Here is a 24,744-nt window from a genome sequence, read left to right on the forward strand (position 1 = left end):
ACGGATCTGCACAGCGTACCATATGAATTCGTACGAAAAGGCCTCTAAGGCAGGTTAGGTTTTATGGAGTCTACGGAGACCTGCAGAGACTGTATTAAACATGGGATTGTGTCTCAACAAAATGTAGTTTTATTTGGTCTTCCTTGCATAATCAAGGCAAGCGGAGGTGAATATCTCTATACTGAATTCTGGGTAAGTTCTGGTAACTGTCTGCAACAAGAGGGGATATACATCATTATGTGCTTCCACTTTCTTAGCTGGTTTCGCTTCATTCGGTATCCTGTGCTCTTGCTGAACAGACAAAATTTGTCATCAAATCACTTTGAATTCGCTGCGCAGTTAGCACACGAAGTGCGTTTTCTGCTAGACTAGTTTATGTGGGACTCGGTGTGTGTGTGAGAGAGAGAAGCGTGTGTGATTACTGAAATAAAAATCACATGACGAGAATATTTTGAATGGGCAAGTCAGATATGGTGAACATGCAGGCTGGCTGGGGAAGATTATAGACTATCAACGGTAGAAATGCAATAATTGCAATGAGTAATATGTAACTGAAAACATCCAAGCTTAAGAATCTATTTCTTGAAAGTTAGCCTGCTTTTTCGATAATCCCTTGGCTCTTTTCGGCGTTTTTGTTTTTGCTTTTGCTTTTGCTCACAAGTCCGTTCACTATCGTATTATCGTTTTGGCTTTTTCTTCTTTAGTAATTAATGATATACGTCGCGCTATCTTATCTGCATCTTAACAACTAATTTTTTCGGCTCTATTATCTTCTAACCACACAAATGAAAATAGTAAAAATGAGGCCTTGATATGACAAAATGAATATGGTGACTAGTAATGGAGCCGTAACATTCACCTCCATACACTAAGAAACGATTGGTGATTTCTAAAAAAGCGAGGAGAATAGAATACCATCAATAACGTGCTTCTCATCCATCCCCTCAGCCTCGTCTGATCCGCAACAGCCTTCCATCCCACCGCCAGTCTTCTTGGCTTTGTCACGTCTGCGGAATCAATTGCAGCAAGGAATGGAAGGAAATGGCTAATGACAAAGCTGAGTGGCCTAAGACTGGCTGTCAGCCTCTACCTGCCAGTGTCGAGGGCCAAACCCTGGTCGGAGCAGAGGGTGGCCTCCCTTTGTCAGGCCGGTCAAATAGATATCACTATCGCAGACTTATACTGCACCTCTGGTGCTAGATTAACCAGCAGGCAAGCGACTACCGGCAGAACAGGGAAATGGTGGCCTCTATCCTATACACCTAGTTACAACCTGTTCAGATTCAACTAGTACACAGCGGACATCCTTAACTAACAGTGGATCACCGACCGTTATGAACATTAGCGACCTAAAGCTGATTCTTCCAGTTGCGGCCCCCTCTATTACGCTTTGAATCATCATCTCTCAGATACACACCTAACCAAGCATCCTGTGCGGATAACAAACACAAGTACCTGCTATACGATAAAATGAACTTAATCTAATACAAAGCCTAGCAACGCACGAGGTAATGAAGAACCTCTATGGTCTACAAATACAAATCAACTGGCTCCTCATAAACCTTGTATACAGATAACATAGCAACACTTGCTGCCATGGGAGCCCCTCTGACATACACTCACACTATCTAGATGGAACATAGAACTGTTCTTGACACCTACAAAAGCAATGTGCAGATGACATTATACTAGAAGCCTTACAACTTGTCTAGCACACCGTCCCTTGGATCCTCTGTCGCCGAGGAAATCGACCTATCATTCTAGCTGCCAAGGTAACACTAGAAACTACAGGACTGGGCACAGGTACGATGCTAGCAACATCAAGAAACTCTGCACGTGGCTCACCTGGAAACACTAGCAACATGGGAAATTCCCTGATCTGATTTTTCTCTGCATGCTGACATTCGGGGTACTGCATTCTTATGTCCACTCGCATACATTGGAGGAAGGAATGAACTGAGCACGCTGATATTAAGGGGAAAACTAAAAGAGGGTTCAATGCCAGCGCCCGACAGCGAACACACCAGAGCTCCAGAAGAGCTTATAAGTCTAGAATAAGAATTTCCTTAGCTTCACGAAAGTCCTGAGAGATGGTATCAAAAACAGAAGTACAGCAAGTACCGGAGCTGCCTAAAGGCGGGCTACACCTATCACAGTAGCCGCAAGGCGGGCCTGGAGCAAACAGTCACCGGTGAGACTTACGTGACATCTGCAGTTTTTCTTCTGGATTCCAGGGAGTAAAAAGATAATATTACTTATTTAGAACTCAAAATCGTCTTGTTGAAGAAATCTGTGGCCACTGGGTACGAACTGAATAATCATTACAGAAATATCCACACAGCATTTATCGCAATAAATTCGGTTGAAGTCGTAAACATTCAGACCTTGCGCACTTCAGCGCATATCTTTCCAAGGACCCCTGCAGCCCGGCTAGAAAGCAAGACAGTTACTATTTGACAGACTTTACCCTCTCAGTGACCTCTGAGCGTGCTCCGTACAACGCGACCCGTCGTTGACACTCTGTACGTGATAAATCCCAGTTTTGCATTTGAATATCTATGTCTACCAGTACCTGCAAACACACTGCCTTGACACTGGTGGCGACCAAGGATGTGTAATCATCATCACAGAACTTAGAAGATGCAATATAAAATTATGGCACAGATGAGACATGTTTGTGTTATACCGGTTGGGTGATAGCGGAGGAGTCTTAAGCATGTTTTCCTTTGTTCTGACATCTGAGAGGTGGGAGGACTGCAGTACTTTGCAGCCATGCAGAGCATTTATGGATTTCCGTCGCATACACAACTCATCTTCAAAGGTTTTCTCGAAGAGCAGAAAGAGAGAGTCTTTTTCCCCTCCACCGAGTTCATTTCTACTGGAAAACTCCAAGCCTTTCTTCTTTATCTATATTCGACAAAATAGTTGGAGACTTAGATTTCGATCATTTTGTGTCGAAACAAACAAAACCCACAACTCCATGGACTTTCCCCGGGAGCACAAGAATCCGTGAGGAATCGCTTCTCAAACATCGTTTCACCGAATTTAGTGGTCGTCGTGAGATGTTTGTTTTTTTCCTACTTACGTGATTTATGCAGCAAGCTCCCGCATCCTTCGGGCGACTACAACTACTAATAACAAACCTGCTCCTCCTCCCCGGTAGCGAACCTTTGCGAGAAAATTCCCAACTGAAAGTTTCCTTGGTAACCTCCAGGGATATAATGCTGAGCGATTGATTTCTGATGCATTCTTCTTCAGCTTTCTCAAGTGCTGACAGGTTACCAGCAAAGAAGTGGCAGCTGCTTTCCTTCACCTTCTTGTACTGGGGTAAAGGTTAAACCATGGCCTGGCCCGCAGACCATACGGGTAAGAACACCTCCAAGGTACCGCGAACTCACACACGCACTCAGCGAGGCCGGAGTTTTTATAGGCAAAAATTCGCCGCCTGGTCCCCTCACGCTGGTGTAACGTGTGTTGCGCTCAGTGGACTTACAGAACAACGAAGATTACTTGGGTGCTGCTTCAAGGAGGGTTGATTTTTTGCGGTGTGTCATCTACCAACTTTGCCGGCGCAGGCCACGACCGACGTAGACTTGAAGTTGAGAGAGCGAGCGAGGAGGTCAGTAACGTATTTGACAACCCGTCCAGTTGAGGACCGGCCCAGCCTACAGTGAACAGACAGCACGTGACACACGAGGGCTCCACGTCACATGACAGTGTCCTCGCACCTCCTACACCCAAGGTGTAGACAAAGTCTACCTGCAAGCAAAGTCACAGTAAGCCTCTTTGGTTTTTTTTCCAGCAAGGATGTTTACCGCTGAGTGAGCGTAGGTAGACAAACATCAAGGACAGCATGTAGAGTACAGGGTCCTACCGCTTAGATCTGTTTGCTTGGAGTAAAAACACAATATTTCCCACCCATCACGTGCGCGACTGGACCAATGTGTGAAGAACTCACAGGACTAGCTAGAACTAGTGACTTCATGTCTGTTAGTCGAGAGTATTTTAAGTTGTTTGCTAGGAGGTTGACCATGACGCAGCCTCAAGAGTCTGTAACTGTATGTTGTGAGCATCCCGCCACGCTAGATGATACAGGTCATAGGAGTGTGAATTAGAGACCTAGTCTTAGTGGCGCATGCGGAGCGACAGGATTGATAGAGTATGATGTAACATTCTTGTCTCACATTATGATCGTAATAGGTGTCTTTGGTTTATTGTACTTTTAAAAATCGTGCCTAATCGGTGGCATAATGGTCATTAGTCGAGGATTGTATTTTATTCGCGGCTTTAGTAGCATTTATCTTTTCCTCTGCTTATTTATTATCTTTCCGTATTTTGATAAACTCCTTTTTTTCATGGTTTTGTTCGGTTGCGGTGTGTATTCATACGCATCTCTTATGGTGCTGCAGTCAAGAGCTCACGATGTCTCAGTGTTCTACTGTTGCAATATATGTTTTGGGATATCTGAATTTTCAAACAAACACAGTCCGAGTGGGAGGCTACTAACGTAGGATAGTGTGTGTAAGCGATGACCAACGGACTCTAACGGCACAGAGGCATACTGTCATCAGCCGCGCTACACAGGAGTTGGAGGCTGCCATCACCGGGTAGAACTGGACTATGTGTCTAGTTCTGGTTGTCAATGGTAACTTGTGCATCGCAGCACGACGACGAGAACGGGAAGAGGAATGGTGTACTAAGGCTTTGATCGAGATAGGAGTAAGAGCTCGTGTTACGGTTAAGGTAACTTAGGGTAGACGTTTCTTGTAAACAGGAAACAATTGAAAGTATATAATAGATGGAGGGGATTGTAGGTTCTCAAGAGCCCAATGGACATTGGATAGTTGTAAGCTTAATGTCTTCAACGTCACCACTAATCATAGGGTGATAGAAAGTAAAACGGATGGGTGAGAAATCATAACGTTTGGTTTGCGTTTGTTTTCAGAGAGAGATGACAACGAAAGACACTGCGTACTCAGCTGTGGCCCCGAAGATGGAGACCACACGAGAGTATAGGTGGAGGCATAGAGGAGGGGCTGCACAAAGAGGCGCGACTGGCAAGAGAGAAGAGGCGGAGAAGAAGGAGGGCAAATGGAATTTTCAAACACTGTTGTCACAAACAAGTAGGCAGGTGTACAAGGTGTAAAAAATGATTGATAAAATCTTTAGTAACACTATCTAATGCTATATTAACTGAAATGGTTTTCAACAGCCATGACGCACCCATAATTTCTTCATGGGTGCATGAACATGGCATCAATAGTACGGTGGGCAAAAGATTATGTTATCTTTATTTACGATGGGGACTCTTGCCCCTCACTGTGCACCACACTTACAGACAGAGCCATGTTAAAATAGAAAAGGAGAACATCTATTGGTGGAGAGCCGCAGATTGAATCGGTCGAAAGGAAAGGAAGATAAAGGAAACTATTAAACTCGTAGGAGTGTCATTACCGCCACCTCATACGCCCGCCTCGTGTACCGCACCGAACACTCACACACGCACTGTGTTTATCCTCTCATGAATCTCCTGCGACAAAAGACGGAAGATAACCTGAAGTTACCCTATAACCAGCATATGCCTGGGTTCCTCCGTTGCTGCTCCTTATCACAGCAGGACGGCTGATATTGCATCATTGTATTCCATTTACTCTTCAGAAAGAACATCCGTCCTGAAGGATTTTAGAAATGAAACAGGGCGCCGCTCGTCATCGTCCGCCACAGAGGCTAAACGGGAAAAACCCAGGAATATTTCTCTTCTTTCAAACAGAGTGCTTGTCCGACAGTTTTGCGTTTTCTTTGATTTCACTTTTTATTAACAGAATTAGTTTTGAACAAAACTTTTTGATAAGATCGATTTGAGAAGTGTATTGTGATTTGAAGGAACAGAATTGCCTGTAGGGAAGATTGCAAAAACTATGAGTGTAAAGTAAATAACAATCACACAGAAAGTCATCAGGTAGTTTCTCCGCTCGATTAGTCGGTGTTGACTTGCTGTACGGTCAGTTTATTTTTTCGTTTACACAACGATACACACGTATTTTTATTTCAACCATGTGAATTCTAATCCCGAGTGATCGTATTCGACAACAAAGAGCTGAGAGGATTTTCATGAAAAGATTGAAAAAACTACGATAGGTCAACATATAAATGCTCTTGACTCTGTTGCATCTACCACTGTATGAAAACCTAATCCCATGTAAGGTTCTGACTGTTGATTTGTCCACTGTGACAAACTCGTGACTGCAATCCTGTCCCTTGGAAGTCCATCGCAGACGCAAACTGTCAGATTGCCCTGCTCGCTGGCTGCGAGACAGAGACGATGAGAGTGTGGAGAAAGAACAGGAGCAGGAGGAGCAACAGATGCGAGGCACAAGAAGAGATCAGAGCAGGCAATGGAAGCTTCTAACTGATCTTATTTTCCTTCAGCGAATGGCATGCGACGTTTGCCACGTCGTTGCATCGGTCTTCTTCAGGGATCGGACACATTGATTCCTTTCTGGAAACGAACCGCAGCGAACCTTCCGTGCTGCCTGTGAACGACAAGAGCATTGGACCATCTTTGAACTCATACGTTTTCTTGAAATACGTGTTGAACATCACCCACATGGATGAGGGATTCTGTGTACTAAATAAGATAAATAGAACAAAAACACAAAGATAAAGAATTTTAATAAATGCTGCCAGTTATAATTTTCCGAGATTACGTCTCGACTACTGGAGAGGCAGATGGCTTCATTAAATCTGATCTTTTGATGATAATGCTTGTGCATAAGCCATTCTTTGTTGCTTGTTTGCTTGTAATAAGCTTCGCGACCTGTCAGATACTGAAAAAGATAAGAGAGTTTGAGGGATAAATGTCAACATGCAGTACACTGCGCGATTTACGCGTGTTTCTTTCTCATCTCATGTTATCGGGTTATATCAAGTGCAGTTCAGCCAGTTCTATGACCAGATGTCACATACAGAGAAAGAGCAGGCACCTAGAGAACGAGAGTGAACCCAGGCAGTATAAGCCCCTCAACATGTGTTGCACACCGGACTGTCATCCTATGACCAGGTGATCCTGTATGACTCGGACTCTATGACATTCGACTTTCGTTTGACATGGACATTAGTGAGGTTGACCAGATTAAGAAAAAAGACTATAAATACTGGGAAGAAGACAGAGCAGACCACGCACTATTTTTTGAGCCCATTGTCGACTTGTAGTTCACGAGGTGCACTGATACTTGATGCTCAGCATCAGATCCGTGAGCCTCGCCCACCCCAAGAACGTGCACGTGCAGGTGAGAACAACAAACGCCTACCGGCCAAGGTGTGTCGGTGGAGAGAGGGTGTACTTTTGTCCACACAGGTGTAGGCTATGTATTGTGTTTGGTTGTGTGTTAGAGTGTATGGTGTGGTGTGAGAGAGAGATAAGAGTAGAGAGAGGCTATCTAAGCGTGTAAGACGGGTGCGTGCTTGTGCGTATGTAGTGTGTAGCGGCTTTAGCTGCACAAGAGGCAATGATCAGCGAGCTAAAGCATCTTTACCAACGATTGCTAAGCAGTTTAGTAACTCAAGGGAGACAACATCCTGCCAGCCCACGGTTGTCTCCTCATGTCGCGACATTCTTCCCAATCTCGCCCGCCCAGCTCTGTTTTTTGGGGGACACTGGGTACAGAGCGGGTATCGCGCCACCAACTGAGTGGTCGTCCACCGTCTCAGCCACCTGGAGTGGAGCACTTGAGACTGAGAGGCGAACAGCTACGCACGACAAGCTGTGCAGCCCCGAGTACACCACACAGAACTCAATCTCACAACAATCGTCACAAGCTAACAACCAGACCTCGGATTGTCTACTTCGCCACAGACGAATCGCTTATCATCTCGGGGATCACTTGGGCTGCACATGACAGCATCGGTCGTGCGGTTACTTTGTGTGTTGCTTTTGTTCTGTTTAAACACCATTAATCGGTTTACCAGCAAGGATTCCAGAGGGAGATACAAAAAATATCAAAGACATTTTTGAACTGTTTGTCGATGGCGTCTGGAGCGTTCGCGCAGTTTTCGTCAGCTTAAAATGTCAGACTTTAGCAGAGGGCCGAATAAACGTTTGATTTCTTACGAATTTTCTGTCTGCACGTGACTCAGTGTAGCCGGAGCAAGAAAATGTCGGCGGGTTAACAAGTGGACAATGCGATTGATAAAACCGAGAAGGCCGGGCGACGCTGAAACAAATGGAGCAGTAGACAGCGATACAACAGCGAATAACGCATATAGCTGTTATGTTATGGACTTGTATCGAGCATCCCCCGGTCTGACAGCATAAATGGAGGCTGACAACCACATTCGGCAAGCCAGCGCCCTCACTAGCTCACATCTCACACGTGGGAACAAGAGATCATGATTCAAAAGTAGTTTGTGGACAGAGGGATGTCGACTTAGAACCCTGCAGTCATAGCAGGACGCCAAGCGAGTTGGTGTTAACATGAGAACCCGTGAAACACACTAGAGAGTCTGGTGGAAAATCTGAGGAACAGACAATTAATCATAGAGACAGATCTCGGTACCAGTCCTGTACTGATTTGTCATAGCTACTGATGCTGTCTCCGTGTTCTGTGTGATAGATTTTATTCCTGGGGTAGTGTTTGAGCATGTTCTATTTGCTATGTGTGAGCGTGTGTGATCCAACTAATTCATCTTAACAAACATACACACCCACACCCACACACACTCACCGACTGAGGTTCAGCGCGGAGGATTTATCTATGCCTCATTTGCACTGATAGTGCAAAGAGTGCACATAGTATTTAAGGCAGCAGTTACTATATGTCCTGGTTATACTCGTCGGCCAAGACGTGGACTGTCGTGCTGCAATCTGAAGCATAAGAGAGTCCCGCGTTGTATGCGTGTTACTAATGTCACAAATCAATTCTACGTCAAGTTTTTGGTGCCACTCGGGAAACTAGCGGGAGCGGATTAACAACTTTATGGACTGCAGCTCTCGGCATTTATCCGGACAGGTCGTGTGCTAGGATTCTGAACATAATATAGCACGCTGGTTCAAGAAATCAAGCGTATCCCACGACAACTCGTAGAAATCGCGCCTCGCGGTGTGCTGAAGCGGAGTAAAAATGCCTAGCCAGAATTGGTAGGTATGTATCAACGCCGAGTGCGTAGCAAGGGGTGTACTACAACTGTTTCCTGTCGACCTCAAGAAACGGCCCCTCGATGCCCATTTGCGTGATAGGGGAACTCAAGCGCAGGAGTCATAATGAGAGTATTGGTGATACGGGTAGAAGCCCGCTGGAAGAGAGAAGGGAGTGAGAACAAGAAGCGATGGGGAATAGGTACTGCAGTTCGTTCTGACCTCTACCATAAAACAGCAGACAGCAATCAGATAAATCAGGATTTGCCGACTAAGAGTGTAACATCATAAACACGTTATCAATGTACACAAATATTCTGTGTGTTACAAGGTTATTTAACACGAAAGCTAGCTATTTAATGATTTAGTTCTCAAATATGTGCAAAGACTAGTGTTTAGAATGTATGCAATGACAAGCAGTCTATATATTATTTAAAGCTGCTAGTCGCAGTAAGTGAAACTCTCGCAGAACTGTGGATCACAGACCATCGCAGCAGTTCTCATTACATCCTTCTGGTAATATTAGTGATTATTTGATGATCCGTCGCCATCAGTGCAAGACCAAGTCCGCAGGTGATAATGTCGATGATCGTTTTCGGAGACAATTAAATATGAAATCTTGTTTATAAATTATCAATTTATGCTGAGTTTGCGCCGGAAGACGGAATGGATGGTCGAGAGAAACACCATTGACCCAGAAGTACCGTAAATGCAGTACTATCGATCGTTAGGAGAAGTGGATAGCACAAGCCAGGCTATTGGCGGACTCTTCCTAAGATCAGATGAGAAGAGAGAACACTCGTCATAGGAGGGACTCTATTATTAGAACATAGGTGAGCGGAGAATATCGAGGCACATGGTCTGATATTTGAGCTGAGTGAGAGACCCACAGAGCGAGAGTGCGGTGGAGGGACTATGCCACACTAGATATGGGACACGCCTATTCCAAAATTCTAAGACGGAGAGTTAGGTCGTTTCAGACGACGCAGTGAGCACTAGGCAGATCTCCTGCAATCTCGGAGAGATTGTATGTCAGAGCAGCGGCGAAACAGCTTTTGACTTTGTCACTAAGAGAGCGATCCGATAGGGTGAATAAATGACGCAGGGAGACGGCGACTGGCAGGTAGCTTACAAATCGAGTGTGACCTGACCTCTTACCGCGGTAACTCCAGCCTGAGAATGAACAAAAGCCACTTGATTCGAGTAAAGGTTTAAGATTTAGAGCAAAGGCATACTCTTACTTTCAGTCGACCACCAATTTTCTTTACGATCGGCGGCACAAGTAACGATCCTATATTAGGTGTAAGCACAGATAATTAGTTTTCTCGAACATTACAAAATAAACCAATTTGGAATACACAAGGCGTCGTCGTGATGTGTACCCACTCTGATCTACTTAGCTCGTAAGTTGGGCTTTTCCGTCGCAAATTTTACTTTTCCATAAATATAACTTTAAGCAATAAATAAAGAAGTATGAACCTTTAGCGAATATTCCTATTTACAAATTTACCACTTAGTGGATTGTTTGCCTCGGACCCTCAGTGTCTTCTTCCAGTCGCTGAGACTCTAGCGCACACCCGAGGTGGGTACAATCTATCTCTTTAATTGATCATGCGCGAGTGTCTCACTAACGATAGTATAAGGTGCTGAGTGGCCTATGTGGTTGGCGAGTATGCAATATCATGAGTCTCGTACTTTAGTGTTCTTTTAATTTGTTTTAAAAACAAAAAAGAATTTTTTCATTGGGCTAGAATTACTTAGAGGATGTCCAAATACATGTCAAATATAAAAAAGTATATACAATAATTATCTATAATTAAATATAGTTTTATATTATATATAAATTATACATAGTTTGTAACTGTCCATATTTTTTCAGCTGAAACGATTGCAAGAGAAGGTAAGGTACACTAAACTTTTTTGGATTTAGCTATATGACATTTCCTTATTTGACAAATCAGCGCATTTTACTTTTTGTTTAAATGTTCTTCTCCGTTAAAGTAGTTCTTCTCCCCCGACAGTCGGTTTGTGCAATACTAACTCATACAAAGACCCCGCCGATACAAAATAAAGACAAACCACAATACAGGGAGGTAGATGATGTAAGTAATCACACCTAATATTGATAAACTTGTAAACAAGGTGTTGTGGAATCGCTAGGAAAAGTGGATTTGTTTGTAGCTGCTATTGTCATGAACTCCTGTATCAGATTTCCCATCTGGAGGCCAGTGAGATGGGGGTTCGGCCGACTCCCGAGATGCCGCGCGACGCGAGAGTCAGCGAGAACGACGACAAGGCGGAGTCGGACATCAGCAGCCTCGCCAACGACCGCACGGCCCAGACCATCAGCGCCATCTCGGACAACCAACGAAAGATTCAGAGCTTGGGGAAAACTCTGTCAGACAAGAAACCTGTCTCACAGGTAGGGAGGAGTTTCATAGTCAGTTGTTGATCAAAGACAACTGTTGAAACTCCACACAGGCTGCTGTCAACAACTCTATGTAGTGTACTTTAAAATGTCACCTGTCTGTTTGCCTGTATTTTATTTTTCAACTGTCTGCTGCTCTGGAAGTCTCGACTCTCTGTTGTTATGCTTGAATTCGTATTTTTTATTTGCTAAAGCCTCATTGAATTCCTACTGGATTTGTCATACTTGTGTATCTTCTTTAAAAGATTTTATTGTATCCTTCAGTCAAAAACTGTTTTTCTTATGGAGTGAAATTACGGTACACATCAAGTCTTACCGATATTACTGTGTTAGTGTGGATTATTATGTGTTTTGTTTAGGTTCTCAAAGAGGCCTTAGAGAAGCTGCGTGAACAAGAAGCTTCTCAGACACGGAGTGGATACAAAGAATTCAGCAGGAGGTAATGTTACAGAAGTTCTTTCTCGCTGTCAGATGAGGGAACCTCAAAGTGTTTCAGTAAAAGTTACTTAATGTATTTTACTTTAAATGTCATGTTTAATATGATTTGCATTCAGAATAACACACACGCTAATCAACTGGCAATATAAAGGACAACACGAGTGCCAAACACAAGAATAGAACTTTGCCAATATGACGATGCTGCAGCGGTGAGAGATGAGAGTTGTTTGTCTCAGAGTACCTTGGTGACAACTATCTTCCTCAAGAGGAGGGGGAGACGAAAGTCCCTCAGTCTGCCAATGGAGGAGAGTCTGACAGAGGGCAGAGACTGGAGGCCATCTACAGAATGTTGCTTCGTATGTACAGCAAACAGTCGGACAGCAAAGTGAACTCTGGTCACGAGGACGGCCCCAATGGCGGTATGACAATGTTTGCTTGACACTGAGATGTCACATCCTTGTAGATAATCCTTAAAATTGAAAAATCTGCCTAACAACATCAAACAAATGGTTAACATCAAGCTCTTGTTTTTAAATCTTTATTTGCTACATCCACATTTTTGTGTGTGTGGATTTTCATTTTCTTTCGTTATTTCGGTTTATCGGCGTTTTACTTTCTTTCATTTGTTTGCTATTTTGTTTTTGCTCCTGTTCATTTTTTTCCTTTAATTCATTTTGCGATATTATAAGAATTGTTAGGAGAAACAATCACTTAAATGATCAAGATTTTCTGATTGGAGGAAGAGGGTGCTGGATTATGTTCTTAAAGCTGGAAAAGTTTGGTGAATCTTGAAATGTAGTGGGGACACTGCATTACTAGCTGACTTTTTGGTACAATGAGTTTGGACTGTTCTATTAGGTTTATCTATATATATGTGTGTGGAAAATACTGTTTAATCTCCTCCTAAAAAGATGGGAAACATTTTGTTATTTTCGAACAGAAGTGCAGCAAGACAGACAGGAAGGACACACACCTGTCCAAAGTGACAGTGAGTTTCGAGACGCAGGTGAGTCTCAGGTGTAAAGGTAGTGATGATGGTTGGTCCCACAGAAGGTGGTGGACTTGTCGCTCATATAATGAAGATGTTGTATTCAAGTGTAGTTGATTTTTGTAAATATGAAATATGTGTTGACAGAACTTTTTTAATTTAGTAATAATTTAGTATTATGGTTTCATGTTCACGTTATTTGAGTGAAACTGTAACTCCTAACTCTTACCAAAAGGGAAAAAAAGAATTATTTTACGTACATAAGAAGGGAGACAATAACAGTACGTTAGAAGTTTGTTTCTCTTGCACATATTTGTAGAACTTGTCTCACAGGAATCTTTGTATTTTCATTTTTGTAACATCCCGTTGGCATCTGCAGTGCTGGAAGCGTTCGAAGTGAAACTTTTGAAAGATCTGGACCTCGCAGAACAAGCCGGCTTTTCTGTTGAGGAAATCATGGCCGACCTTCGAAAAAAGAGTAAGGACACACACACACACATGTATGCTAGTTGAATAAATGTTGAGTTTGTGTGTATGTCTGTGTTTTAAGGGAGAGAAAGTAGCAGTCAAACTCAATGTAACTATTTATCCTGCTAATGACCCACTGGTGCTCCAGGTGCCAGAGACCAGCAGACGAGGCTGCAGACCATCAAGAGGCAGCTGGACGAGTTGGATCGCTCCCCCAGGCTGTAGTGTCCATGATGTGCAATGTATTGGAACTCTGTCTTTGGAACTCACTCACAGGTCGAACTTCCGCACCCACTGTGTTCATGGCTCAAAATCAAAACCTCTGAAGTTCTAAACTTATGTTCCGCAGAGAAGCTACATGTCTGAGTTGTCTAGTAATACTTCAGGACACAGATGTTGCGATTTTAAGCGCTCGTGCAGTTGTCAACTAATTACTGTCTCCTTAAATAAACAGCCACAAGCATAATGGCAGTATTGAGATAAAGTTGTCATCAAAGTTGCTAGCCATTGTTTTTGTGTAGTGTTTCTAAAAATAGCTTAAAAGACAAGTGATTTAGTGAAGAACATATAAAGATTTAAAGACAATCCATTTCATCTTTAAAGAGAAAATTTTTTTTATCTAACACTTTTCGCTGTCTTCCCTAATTGCCACTATTTGGTTTTTCATCATTTTCTTTTTTCGAGTCTAAAGCACTGACAGCTTTGATATGATGACATTATCCACAAACGGTCTGTGACATGTTGTTTATGACATTCATGTGACACCTGTACTCACTGCAGTAATCTTCCAGCAGCAACTATGAGTATTGCCTGCACCTGCTTACTCCAGCTCCACTATTTCTCCACATCTACTTTCTGTCACAATAATTTTTCTGTCACATACTACTATTATACTTAATAACAATAATCGCAAAAGCAATCGAAATCATTTAGTACATTTTATCACCGTTATATAAGGATTAATTTTTAGTTTAGATACATCCTGTTCTCATACTTCACTTCTTGTCTCTGTGTGCATATCATAAAAAATGAAAGTTACTAAGGATTGGAACATATTAAAACAATCATATTTGATAAGTGCTTTTGATAGGAAGAAAGTCCGCAAAGCAATCACCGAATCGTGAGATAAAATTGTAATTGATTCAACTAAACGACAATTGAGAACTTGTTTGTTCTATGGATTGAAATAACAGAAATAAACAAGGAACACTTTACAGTCCTGTTGTACAACCCTTCATTCTATATCAGAAGATCTGGTTACCAAGGTTTTGACCATATTGGAAATATTGTGAAAAGAAGCTCGACTTTCCAGCCTTTTGTCCCATGGAGATCACATTGTTTGAAATGAAACAGAATATTGACTGATGTCAGTAATTTGTTATGTATACTCTTAGGTGATGATATTCTTTATCTGAAAAGCATGTAGATAATTATCAATATGAAAACAAAAAGAAAGATTAGATTGGTAATAAATGATGTGTTCTGTTCAATGACATTTAGAAGTCTGTTTATGAATAAATGTGAATATTCTGACAGAACGTGTCTCTGATCCATGGACTACTTCTTCTCATCCACCAGCCTCGTTCTTTGTCACTTTTTCCTTCTTCTCATTGTCAAGACTTTAGATCGTTGGGTACAGACGACGCCGACAGTGTTTATTCTGCTCCATGGATTTTCTTATCATCATCATCGGCAGCAGCAGCATCATTCTCATCCTCCTCCTCATCATCATCCTCATTATTTATTTTAAACGTGTCTTTTCGAAAGAGAAATGCGAAGGAATAACAGACACATTGTAGTATTGTGAACATGTGACTACAGAATATTTTTTTATAATGCATTGTGTGACAAAAATATGAAAAAGGTTAGGATGTACAGCCTTGAGATGGCGCCGTGTATTGTTTTCATAGTTTCGGGACATATAAAAAAGCCACTACAATGTTGTGGCTGTGGTAAAGGCCATGCAACACAGGTCATTGACGATGAGACTCATCGACGACGACAATGTCAAAAACACGATTCAAGACGACATCGCTCGCTACTTGTAAGAGAAATCCGGTAACCAGATGTAATGAATGTCATTTTGCCTCATTTTCTAATAAAAAATCCTAAAATGTAGAAATTTACTGAAAATGTGGGTGGGGTAAAAAATATCTAGCACTGACTCTGAACACATTCGTGCAGAAATGTCTGAATCTCAAGTGAGATATAAAAAAAAAACTAGATTGACTAGTAAGTAAATACTAAATTACTTTCCTTTACACCTACATGTATCAGCTGATAATAATATGGTCAATTTTGATTATTTATGGTCTTTTTTTTTTTTTTTGTCTTTTATGTCATCGACATATCAATATCCGTGATAACGACTTGTCATAAAAAGCATCGCCGTCACCGACAGTGGATGAGTAAGTGCAAGGACTGTAGATAATAAATTTTGTTAGACAGAGACCAGGCAGACCAGTCTTACTGGATCCAGAAGACAGAGAGCGGGCATGTCAGCTACACGACACAGAAAGGTGGTCCGATAGTGTATTGGTACAGAACCTGTCTTCACTGGAGTGAGAAGCACAAAGGCCTGCGTTCAAATCTGGTCTCGGGAAACACAAACACATTTTTATCTCGTTGTGAATCTGCTGGCGGGTCTAGACATTAGGAGCTTCCCAACCCTCCCCATGTTTCCAGGTTTCCTCCCTTTTTGTAGCCCCTGTCCTCCTTAGATGACAAATGATATCCACGCAAGGTGGGGGCACTTCGTCGTCAAATTATCCAACCAGCCAGTGAAGCAGACAGCAGCTTTGTCTCCACGATAGAATGTACACCAGTGTTAGCTCCACACAGGAAGTCAGCAACAGGAGTGGAATGAAATGTCGAACACCAGCAGCAGCAGCAGCCACAGTGCTGCACGTGATGGGGTCACTGCGTGCACACAGGACTGGATGGAACATACGGGTCATCGCGGACAGGGCGCCTGCTGTTCGAAGAGAGCAAACTCCATACGTCCGTCCTGTGCAAGCAGCAGACGCCTCCACTGTTCTGAAAAAAATAACAAGCAAAAGCTAGATTGATTTTGTTTATGCTTCATATTTTTACAGTTTTATCTTTTATAATTTATAAATTAAATTTGGATCGAATTTCCCTCACATCGCTAACGTGCCTGTAAAGCGCAACAAGGGGAGGCTACTCCTTCATGACTTTTAGTTTTAACCTTAATAGGAGTTGTCTCCCTCTTATTGAGTAAAAAAGACGATCACAAGAGCTGGATGTCAGGAATGACATAACAAAGGGAAGTTACCAGCCACAGAGTTACCTGCAGATGTGGAAGATGTCGGCTGTGTGCGCCTCGTGTTGATGCAGACGACGTTTGGTGCAAAGCGACACCTGGTGCTCGACATGAGCAAGACACGGGAGGTCCTTCACTAGGTCTCCTGGCAACACAGTAGAGACTTACTCAGGACTAGAAGTGTGGAAACCAGGTAATGAATAATATCTGACGAGGATTCACAAACAACTCATGTACATGACTCACTTTCGCTATTTAAGTACATTATATTTAAAAAAAAAAAACAACACTTTCGGCATTTTATTTATTTTATTTATCTGAAGTCAAATTTAGTCGGAAATTTAGCATCATATGTCCACGTGTTGACTTCTCCACTGTACATCATTGACTAGCCTTGTGTAGCAGGATGTAATAACAAACAAGATTAAGACCCATAACACAACCAGTGCTCTATTAATTCATTCAATGAAAGAACTCAAACTGCTCGCAATACCATGAATTTCGCATATCTGCGCCTGTGCGTTCTGAAAGGCAACAAGTGGAGGCAGCTGGAGGAAAATCAGTCTGGAATCTGGATCATCCCTTGCCGTTTGGTTGTAGACACTGGAAATACACTCGGTCACATTCACCTGGCTGGTGAGGGCGCTGAAATAAACAGGTCATCAATAGGTCAAGGTCTGCACAGAAAGTGTTTGAAGGTTGATAACCATCTCTCTCTCCTTCTGACAATTTTCCCCTTTTGCTGATGAATGAGATATCGGTTGCACGAACCTAGAATAACCGGTCTTCTATTCTGGAGTTGAGTGCTGTAACCACACAATTACATGGCTCTTTTTGTTAGCTCTATTTAACTTTCAGGAAGACAGGAATTTCTCTTCTCATGTCTTCATTCCGATGCATCTGAATGTAAAGGAATATATATGGTAGAGACCGCGTGCGCATGAGAAAAAAAAAATGATTGTAGATATGTCTACACGGATTCTTTGGGACTTTTCAAGTTACTTCTGAACTCGAAGACAGAATAGGAGACAGAAGAAGGAACTTTTTCTGTGGTTTCATTATGTTCATTATGTTCATTATGTCCCTGTTCGTGCAAAAGACAGCAGAATAATAAAAACAGTTCAAAGCAGGTAACTGGCCTCTCGCCATACACAGTAACGGCTGCACAGACACAATAGCACGCGCACGCACCCACAGACGTTTGTCAACAACAACTCATTAATTAATCTCGTTGTATCATCTCCTCCCCTCTACAACACCTTCTCAAACACTCACTCAGAAAAGTACTTACAAGCACATCACCATGGAAGCTTGTATAAAGAGGACCGACAAAGGTGAGGGAGGAGACCAGTCACCTGCTGACAGGTGAAAACCCGTCAAATCAAAGCATCCAGACACCTGGTCCACAACACTAGACAGTTTCGTCTGCACCCAGCTCTCTGTGTCAACATAATAACAACAATGGTCTCAAAACAAAGAGTTAATTATGTTCCGATGGTAAGAAGGTAAATGCCATCACTACAACTCACTACTACTGATAAAATTTCTTTTTCTAGCCATTTCTTCTACTTTGACTTGCAGTTGTTTTTAGTTTGCTTCCACTAGGCGTCGCATGTGTTATTTACCGACCAAAGGTCTTTGAGTACAAGCACTTTCAGAAGCTAATAAGCCACGTATGTCGTTAAAGGCCTCTGTGAAGTGTAGTCCTTGGTTGCTCATAGCAACTACAAAAAAGCTTTTTGGTGTTGTATTGTGATCAGCAGGTAGACAGCGGGTACACCTGACATCATAGACTCATGTCGAGTTTTGTAAACACTAGGATGTCTTTTGTAAACTGTATACAATATAACAATCTATACAAAAAAGAATTTTTGGTCAGGTACGTCTACGCGTTTTTTTCGATGTTTTTTTCCGTTGTCCTAGTTTGTTTTCTGGGTGTCTTGTACCTCTCACGTGACATTATATATTGTACTGCCTTCGTTAGCTCCAAGCTTGTCACATGATTTGATCATCAGAGTGAATGTCAAATAAGTAAACCAAACACTACACTAAAAAAAAAATAAATAAAAAAAACCACAAGGGACAATAACACTAGTGCAAACAAACGATCTTACCTGAAATACAAACTACCGTTAGTGAAGTCATCAACGCACATTTAAACACGGCCGGTGGGGCCATATCTGTGGGGCAAGTAGTCAAAGGCCGACAACTCACGTCACCTCTGTGTCAGTCTGTCTTTTGAAGACTGCGAGCGGGAGACAGGAGGTTGACATCGTCCTCCTGCCAGTCTCCTGACAAGAAATCAATTGTCTGTAATCCTAGAACATCTCCACGTTACTCCATCGTTTTATTCCTCCATCAGGCACCGCCATTTAATTCAAATATATCAGCTAGACGAGTATTAAGCTTCTCTGACAACTTCAAGCAACTTGAAATTGATTTTTCTTTCCTCATTAATTCTTTGATGGCGGTGTTCTTATTGTGATGGAGCTCAAATATAAAATGTTATCTGAAGCTGCACGTGGACTTTCTCCATTTCCTCTCCGAGAGATCTTATTCTTCGATGTCCACAAAGGGCGACTTGGCTTAGTATTCATTTGTCAATAGTAAAATAGTTTGCTTTCTGAAATGCGCGGTGTCTCTTTTCTACCTTCCATCCATCTTGCCGAGTGCTGATAACACCAAAAGGTTAATTGTAGTTCCCTAAGTAGACAAATGATGATGCCGTTGTAGAAAGGTACAACGGTGATTTGCTTCGCCTGTTCAAACCTTAATCTATTTGAAACTTCTTAAATCTTGTGTTGACTGTTCTATCCTGTCTCCTTTCTCGGGTGACAAAGGTTGTTTACTCTAGAACTCAAGAAGGTTCGTCTAGTGGATGTAGAGCGCCGTGCGGTGACCTCCGGCAGTTTCAGTTACAAGTCCAGTAATCCAGACACAACTCGCTGAACTCTCCGGACTGCAATGCCATCAAGAAAATCCAGTTGAGAAGTTGTCCTCGCTACTAATATTCCTTCATCCCGAGCTACATGACAGGAGGTCGTCGCTGCAGCGACAAAACTCGCCCAACTGGTGGGGAGACAATCGATGTGGAGGGGAGGTGGTTGGAGCGGGAGAGGTGGGCGACAACGCTATTGCGCATGCGCCTTGCACGACAGGTCGTGGAGGAAGCTGTCCCACCACCACCATCATCACCACCACCACCTTTTTGAGTGTAGTTCAGACTTTCCCCACGCGCATGACGCTAAGAGATGCGCAGCCAATTAACACGTGTCTGCCCTCGCGGCGGCTCACTTCAAACGGCGCTTAGCGAATATTTTAGCGCCGGGCCGCTCCCTCCCTCACTGGCACTCCCTGGAGTCCCGCCATGCTCTTTCAGCACTCCGTGAAAGCATTGTAGTGCACTCAAAGCTCAACTTCGCAGATTGTTGGTTTGTTTTTTGCTTTTTTCACTATCTACCTAATTCATGCACTCTCCGTCCGTCTGTTAGTCCATCCTTACATTCATTTGCCCGTGTGTGTCTCCTAGCTTTTCTCTTCACGTCTCTGTCTCCTACTTTCTGTGTCTCTGTCTCTCTAGTATCTGTCTTTCTGTACCGCTTATCGATTTTGATTTCCTTTCTGGTTTCTTCTCTTTTTCCTCCCTTTCAGCCTCTGTTTGAGCTTTTTAATTCTGCATCGCTCTTTCGCTCAATTTTTATCAATTAATGTGTTGTTGGGCAAGTTTATTTCGTCATCCTTTAAAGGATTTGCATCGGTATTGCTGTGGTTGGACGTCTGGTGGAGAAGGTGGGTAGGTAGGGAGGACAAAGAAGAACACCAGAAGACTAGAGAGTCTGAGACATAAAAGAGTTTAGCACAGAGAGGACAATAATTATGTCCTCCTAGACTAGGATAAGAAGAACAATCACCTCTTCAAGATGTTTGTTATGACAACAAACATGGCGACGGAGCAAACAACTCGGACAAAGAGTGTTTTTATCACGGTCAGATCGTCAACATCTATTTATACAAAATACGAGGGTTATATATTACCCACCATGCCACGCAATGACAATTTTGTCCCCTACCCTTCCATCCTTAGTAACAGATCGCATCATTTATATCGCATGTCGATACAGTTTCGGGAATTTCCTGCTCAGCTTCCTGTGGTTGTGTTTGCAGACGACACTGTCCCAGTGTTCACGGGTCATGCGCAATGAGACCAAAATCGCGAACGTTTTTCCAACCTAAGAATTACCCGCCTCCATCCACCCACAATACCCGATAAATGCGGTTTCTGTACCACAAGATAGATGTGTCCACACACAGTCAGGCCTGTGGCTACATACACAGTAGCCCCCTAATGGTTATGTACTACCCCGTGTACGCCCTCACGTCCTCGGCCCTCACGTCACGTGGTACGAACGTAGCTGGAAGGGAAGGTGGTCGTCTGCTGTCCTTCTTCTCATCCTTTTTCCCTCAATCGTTTGCTTACTTTCTCTATTTCTTCATCTCACGTCTGTACACGTATCTGGTGAATGTCATCTACTGAAACTCGAACTACAAAACCAATAACTCGCCTTGTACAAGACTTTCTAACAAAGTCGTTTAGTACATTTGACGTTTGACATTTTTTTATTTTATTCATTCACCACATGATGGATATGGAGAAATTTTAACTTTACACAATACATACACACTTTATTCACCTATACGAAACTTATATACCCGTACAAAGATATAAGATAAAAAAATTAAGTACAAGTAAATACACAACTGTGTTATATAAAAAGGAAAGCATAACAATGATAGTAACAATGGCTAAGATGATAATAACTTATTACCGGACTGCGATAACAAACCTTGTACCTGACCTCTGGTAAACGTGCCTAGTGAAGTGTTTTGTAGACAGTCTTTAAAACGATGTTTGTTGAACGACCTCGGTAAACAAAGCTGAGTAAACTAAATCCGGTAAACAATATGATGAAGGTCGGTCTACAGCAAACGACAGGAACAACGACAAGCAGGAGCTGGGGAGGAGACAGTACTGATGTGAGTACAACACAATGAACTTCTCTCAGTTTGGATGACAGCACTCTGACCACTCGGCTCTCCACTACTTCTGGATAATGTAGATAAACTTTAAATTTTAGATATCAACACACGGAAGGTTTTTACTTTGAACATAGTCTGTTGTACTCAGCAACTCACAGGTGTCCATACGATGTAATGTTTCATATACGGTAAAATTCATCAACATTTACTTCTTATTATTGTTATAATAGGATTAATATTCATGCAGATTATTTTCCTGTTCAGCATGCTAATGCTTTTGTAACTTACTTCTTAATGCTAACAACCCGTTCTTGTGTTCTGTTTTCATTGTACTTCAGCTTTTTACCAGGTTTACTGTAAGTCCATTGATGAAGCAGACCTTTGGATGGTCCACACACTGTATTTGTGTACTCGCCATAACCAGACTGAAAGACATCATTGACCCTTTGTTCAGTTTAGTCATCAGACCCACTAGATGAACTCTTCATACTCTAGAGAGGGATTAGAACTTTTATAGTTGCCTCATACATTCATCCATGAACACTCGCGATGTAGGAGGCCGTTGGTGCTCGGCCAGTCCTGTGTAAACACCTTGACCTTTTGCTGAAGTCCTTAATCGACTGAAGGTTGCTCCTGCAGCAGGAGCCATTGTTAACACTCTACTCACCTCTCGCTAATGAGCGCCGAGATGTCGGCAAGGAACAGCAGCACAGGGGGACACAACTCTGTGGTCGATACCTTCTCTCCCTTTAACAAAAATGCCGAATGCAGTCTCAGCATGTCTGAAAGACTGGTTTACACACAACTCAAGTCCTTTGGCTGAATTCTGCTCACGTTCGTGGCTTTTGTTTTCATCTCGAGTTGCGGCTGCCGAGAGGCCGCCAGTGAAATACAACTCACTAATTATTCCAATTCCTCCCTCGGTGGTCCTTCCCTGTATGTTCTGTGCTGACATCTAGTTTACAGCAACCTCGAGCTGACTGACACGGTTCGTCCCTCAGTCTGCCATCTCCTTCTCTTTCTTCTTTCAGTCTGTCTGTCTGTCCGGGTTTGCGCTCTGCAATAGATGAGAATGGCAAAAGACTTGTATACCACATCATCACGATGAAGACGATGAACATTGTAATGGTGATAATAAATGTTTAAGAGCAATTCAGTGTCTGTGTGTGTGTGTGTTTCTATTTTTGCATACAAGACTTATGCTAGCGAAATGCAAATGCGGCTGGAGCCCGACGGAAGGAAGTGGCAACATATTCGCGGGTCTGTGAAAGAAAATCGCTATTCAAAGCATGGTGTTGGTCGATACTGGAATTAAAAAGTAAAATGCTTTCTGTGGATTTACTTTCCACGGGTGGTGGGGAGTGGGTGGGGAGTGGGTGGGGAGTGTGCTAATGTAATTGTTCCGCTCGGAATCTTGTTCCCTGAGGACGAGTACAGTCTTGGACAACCTGCAGGACCAGTGATACTCGGTGTAGATACCCTGGCAGTGACACTGGAAGTAGTGAATGTGTTACAGCATACGACAGGATTTTTCTGGGCATAAATACAGGGAAAGAGAGAAATCACAACTTTCATCATTTCTGTATAACATGGAAACAAAAAAATTACAAAGGACAATTTGTATTAACAACACACCTCAGTAATTAATAACAATTAACATAATATGTGTAAACAAAGGCGAGATTGGAGCCCACAGAGAATACAGATATTTACAGAAAATTAGACAATCACAGATTAATTATCTACATAAACAAAAGCCAGCCACCTCAGAGAATTAGAATCACAGTAAAGATAGAAATAAATAAATCCATCCGAAAGGCACTAATGGACCCAGCAGAAAAAATAGTTCAAACGAGAGAGAAGACGCAGGAATGCAGAAAATTCATTCAAAATATAAATGTCAGTCAGGGACGAATAAGTGAATTCATTTTTGTCTGGTTGTCTGACCACGTGTACATGTTGGCCATTGCATGCAGATATCGCCACACGAAAGGCACTTGACAGGCTTTCATTTGTTATTGTGATCTACAGCCAGTCCACCCAGGGTTCATCACCCCACAGATAATTAGGATATTTTTTTATTTTTGTTTATAGGTATTTGTCTTTTTTGTAGATATTCTTCCTTCAGTTTTTTTCAGCTTGCATTTGATGTGGTTATAGCAATATTTGATTATTCAACATGAACACTTGTTTACACACAGGGATAGTTGTATAACACGGGTAGCAATAACAATAACAATAACAACCAACTTTATTATTCACAGGGTATGTACACAGAGTCAAAGGTCACGTGCTTGTAGCCGTTGGTTTACCCACGTAGGCGCAGCACAAATCTGTTTATGCAAATTTGGAATTAGCTTATTATCAAATCTGTCTCCACTAAGAGGGAATCGATGTTTACACACTATGAACATCAACATCGACACACTGGAGTATTTTTACACACCCTGGACGCACGTGTCCTGTTCATTAAACTGTATTGTATCTGCCCCTAGGTGCTGTCAACCTGTAAACATGCGATCTGTGGACTTTAGTGTCCTTTGTAATTTACCTTTAGACAGAGCAGTCTGACTGGCTCATGGACATTATTTCTATTTCCATGTCACATTGAAATATTTCTTTCAGTCAATTGCTCCTTCCTTCTGCTAACTTTATAAATACGAGTGAAGTTTCAAAATGTTTGTATATAACCGTCATGTAAAAACTTCCACAAACTTGGGTAAAGGTTACTCCTCTGTATTCTAAAATCTTTTAGTGTTACACAAAGAAAAAAACTAATGTAAATGTACATAAAGTGCCCTGGGTAAAGAAGACAGAAAGTAAAACAGAAGGTAGGCTCACCAACACCAGTACACTCGGGGAGCCTGAAAGATTTCCCAGAGCACAAGAAAGATTCGTGTTTATTGAAACTAATGGAATACTGACCTAAAATATCCTAACCTAGAAATGATGACAAACACACAGAGAGA

The 24,744-nt window shown here is 42.3% G+C and overlaps 2 protein-coding genes across 2 annotated transcripts in view; one reads left to right on the forward strand and one right to left on the reverse strand.

The window, feature by feature from the left end:
* Positions 1–14,941, forward strand: part of LOC112573218 — a 21,879-nt gene extending 6,938 nt beyond the window's left edge. The window contains exons 5-10 of the mRNA XM_025253382.1: positions 11,343–11,555; positions 11,921–12,000; positions 12,236–12,418; positions 12,940–13,005; positions 13,367–13,465; positions 13,604–14,941. Coding sequence (XP_025109167.1) covers positions 11,343–11,555; positions 11,921–12,000; positions 12,236–12,248 — 306 coding nt within the window. The 3' untranslated portion in view covers positions 12,249–12,418; positions 12,940–13,005; positions 13,367–13,465; positions 13,604–14,941. The remainder of the gene's footprint in view (positions 1–11,342; positions 11,556–11,920; positions 12,001–12,235; positions 12,419–12,939; positions 13,006–13,366; positions 13,466–13,603) is intronic.
* Positions 14,942–15,077: 136 nt separating this feature from the next.
* On the reverse strand, positions 15,078–19,797 carry LOC112573212. The gene is made up of 5 exons (XM_025253368.1): positions 18,853–19,797; positions 18,030–18,177; positions 17,232–17,383; positions 16,766–16,883; positions 15,078–16,491 (listed from the first exon to the last, which is right to left on the reverse strand). Exons 1-5 carry the CDS (start codon positions 18,914–18,916, stop codon positions 16,221–16,223), a joined length of 753 nt encoding a protein of 250 aa, XP_025109153.1. The 5' UTR covers positions 18,917–19,797; the 3' UTR covers positions 15,078–16,220.
* Positions 19,798–24,744: the final 4,947 nt, after the last annotated feature.

This window comes from Pomacea canaliculata, linkage group LG1 (assembly GCF_003073045.1).
Source record: "Pomacea canaliculata isolate SZHN2017 linkage group LG1, ASM307304v1, whole genome shotgun sequence".
NCBI lineage: Eukaryota > Metazoa > Mollusca > Gastropoda > Architaenioglossa > Ampullariidae > Pomacea > Pomacea canaliculata.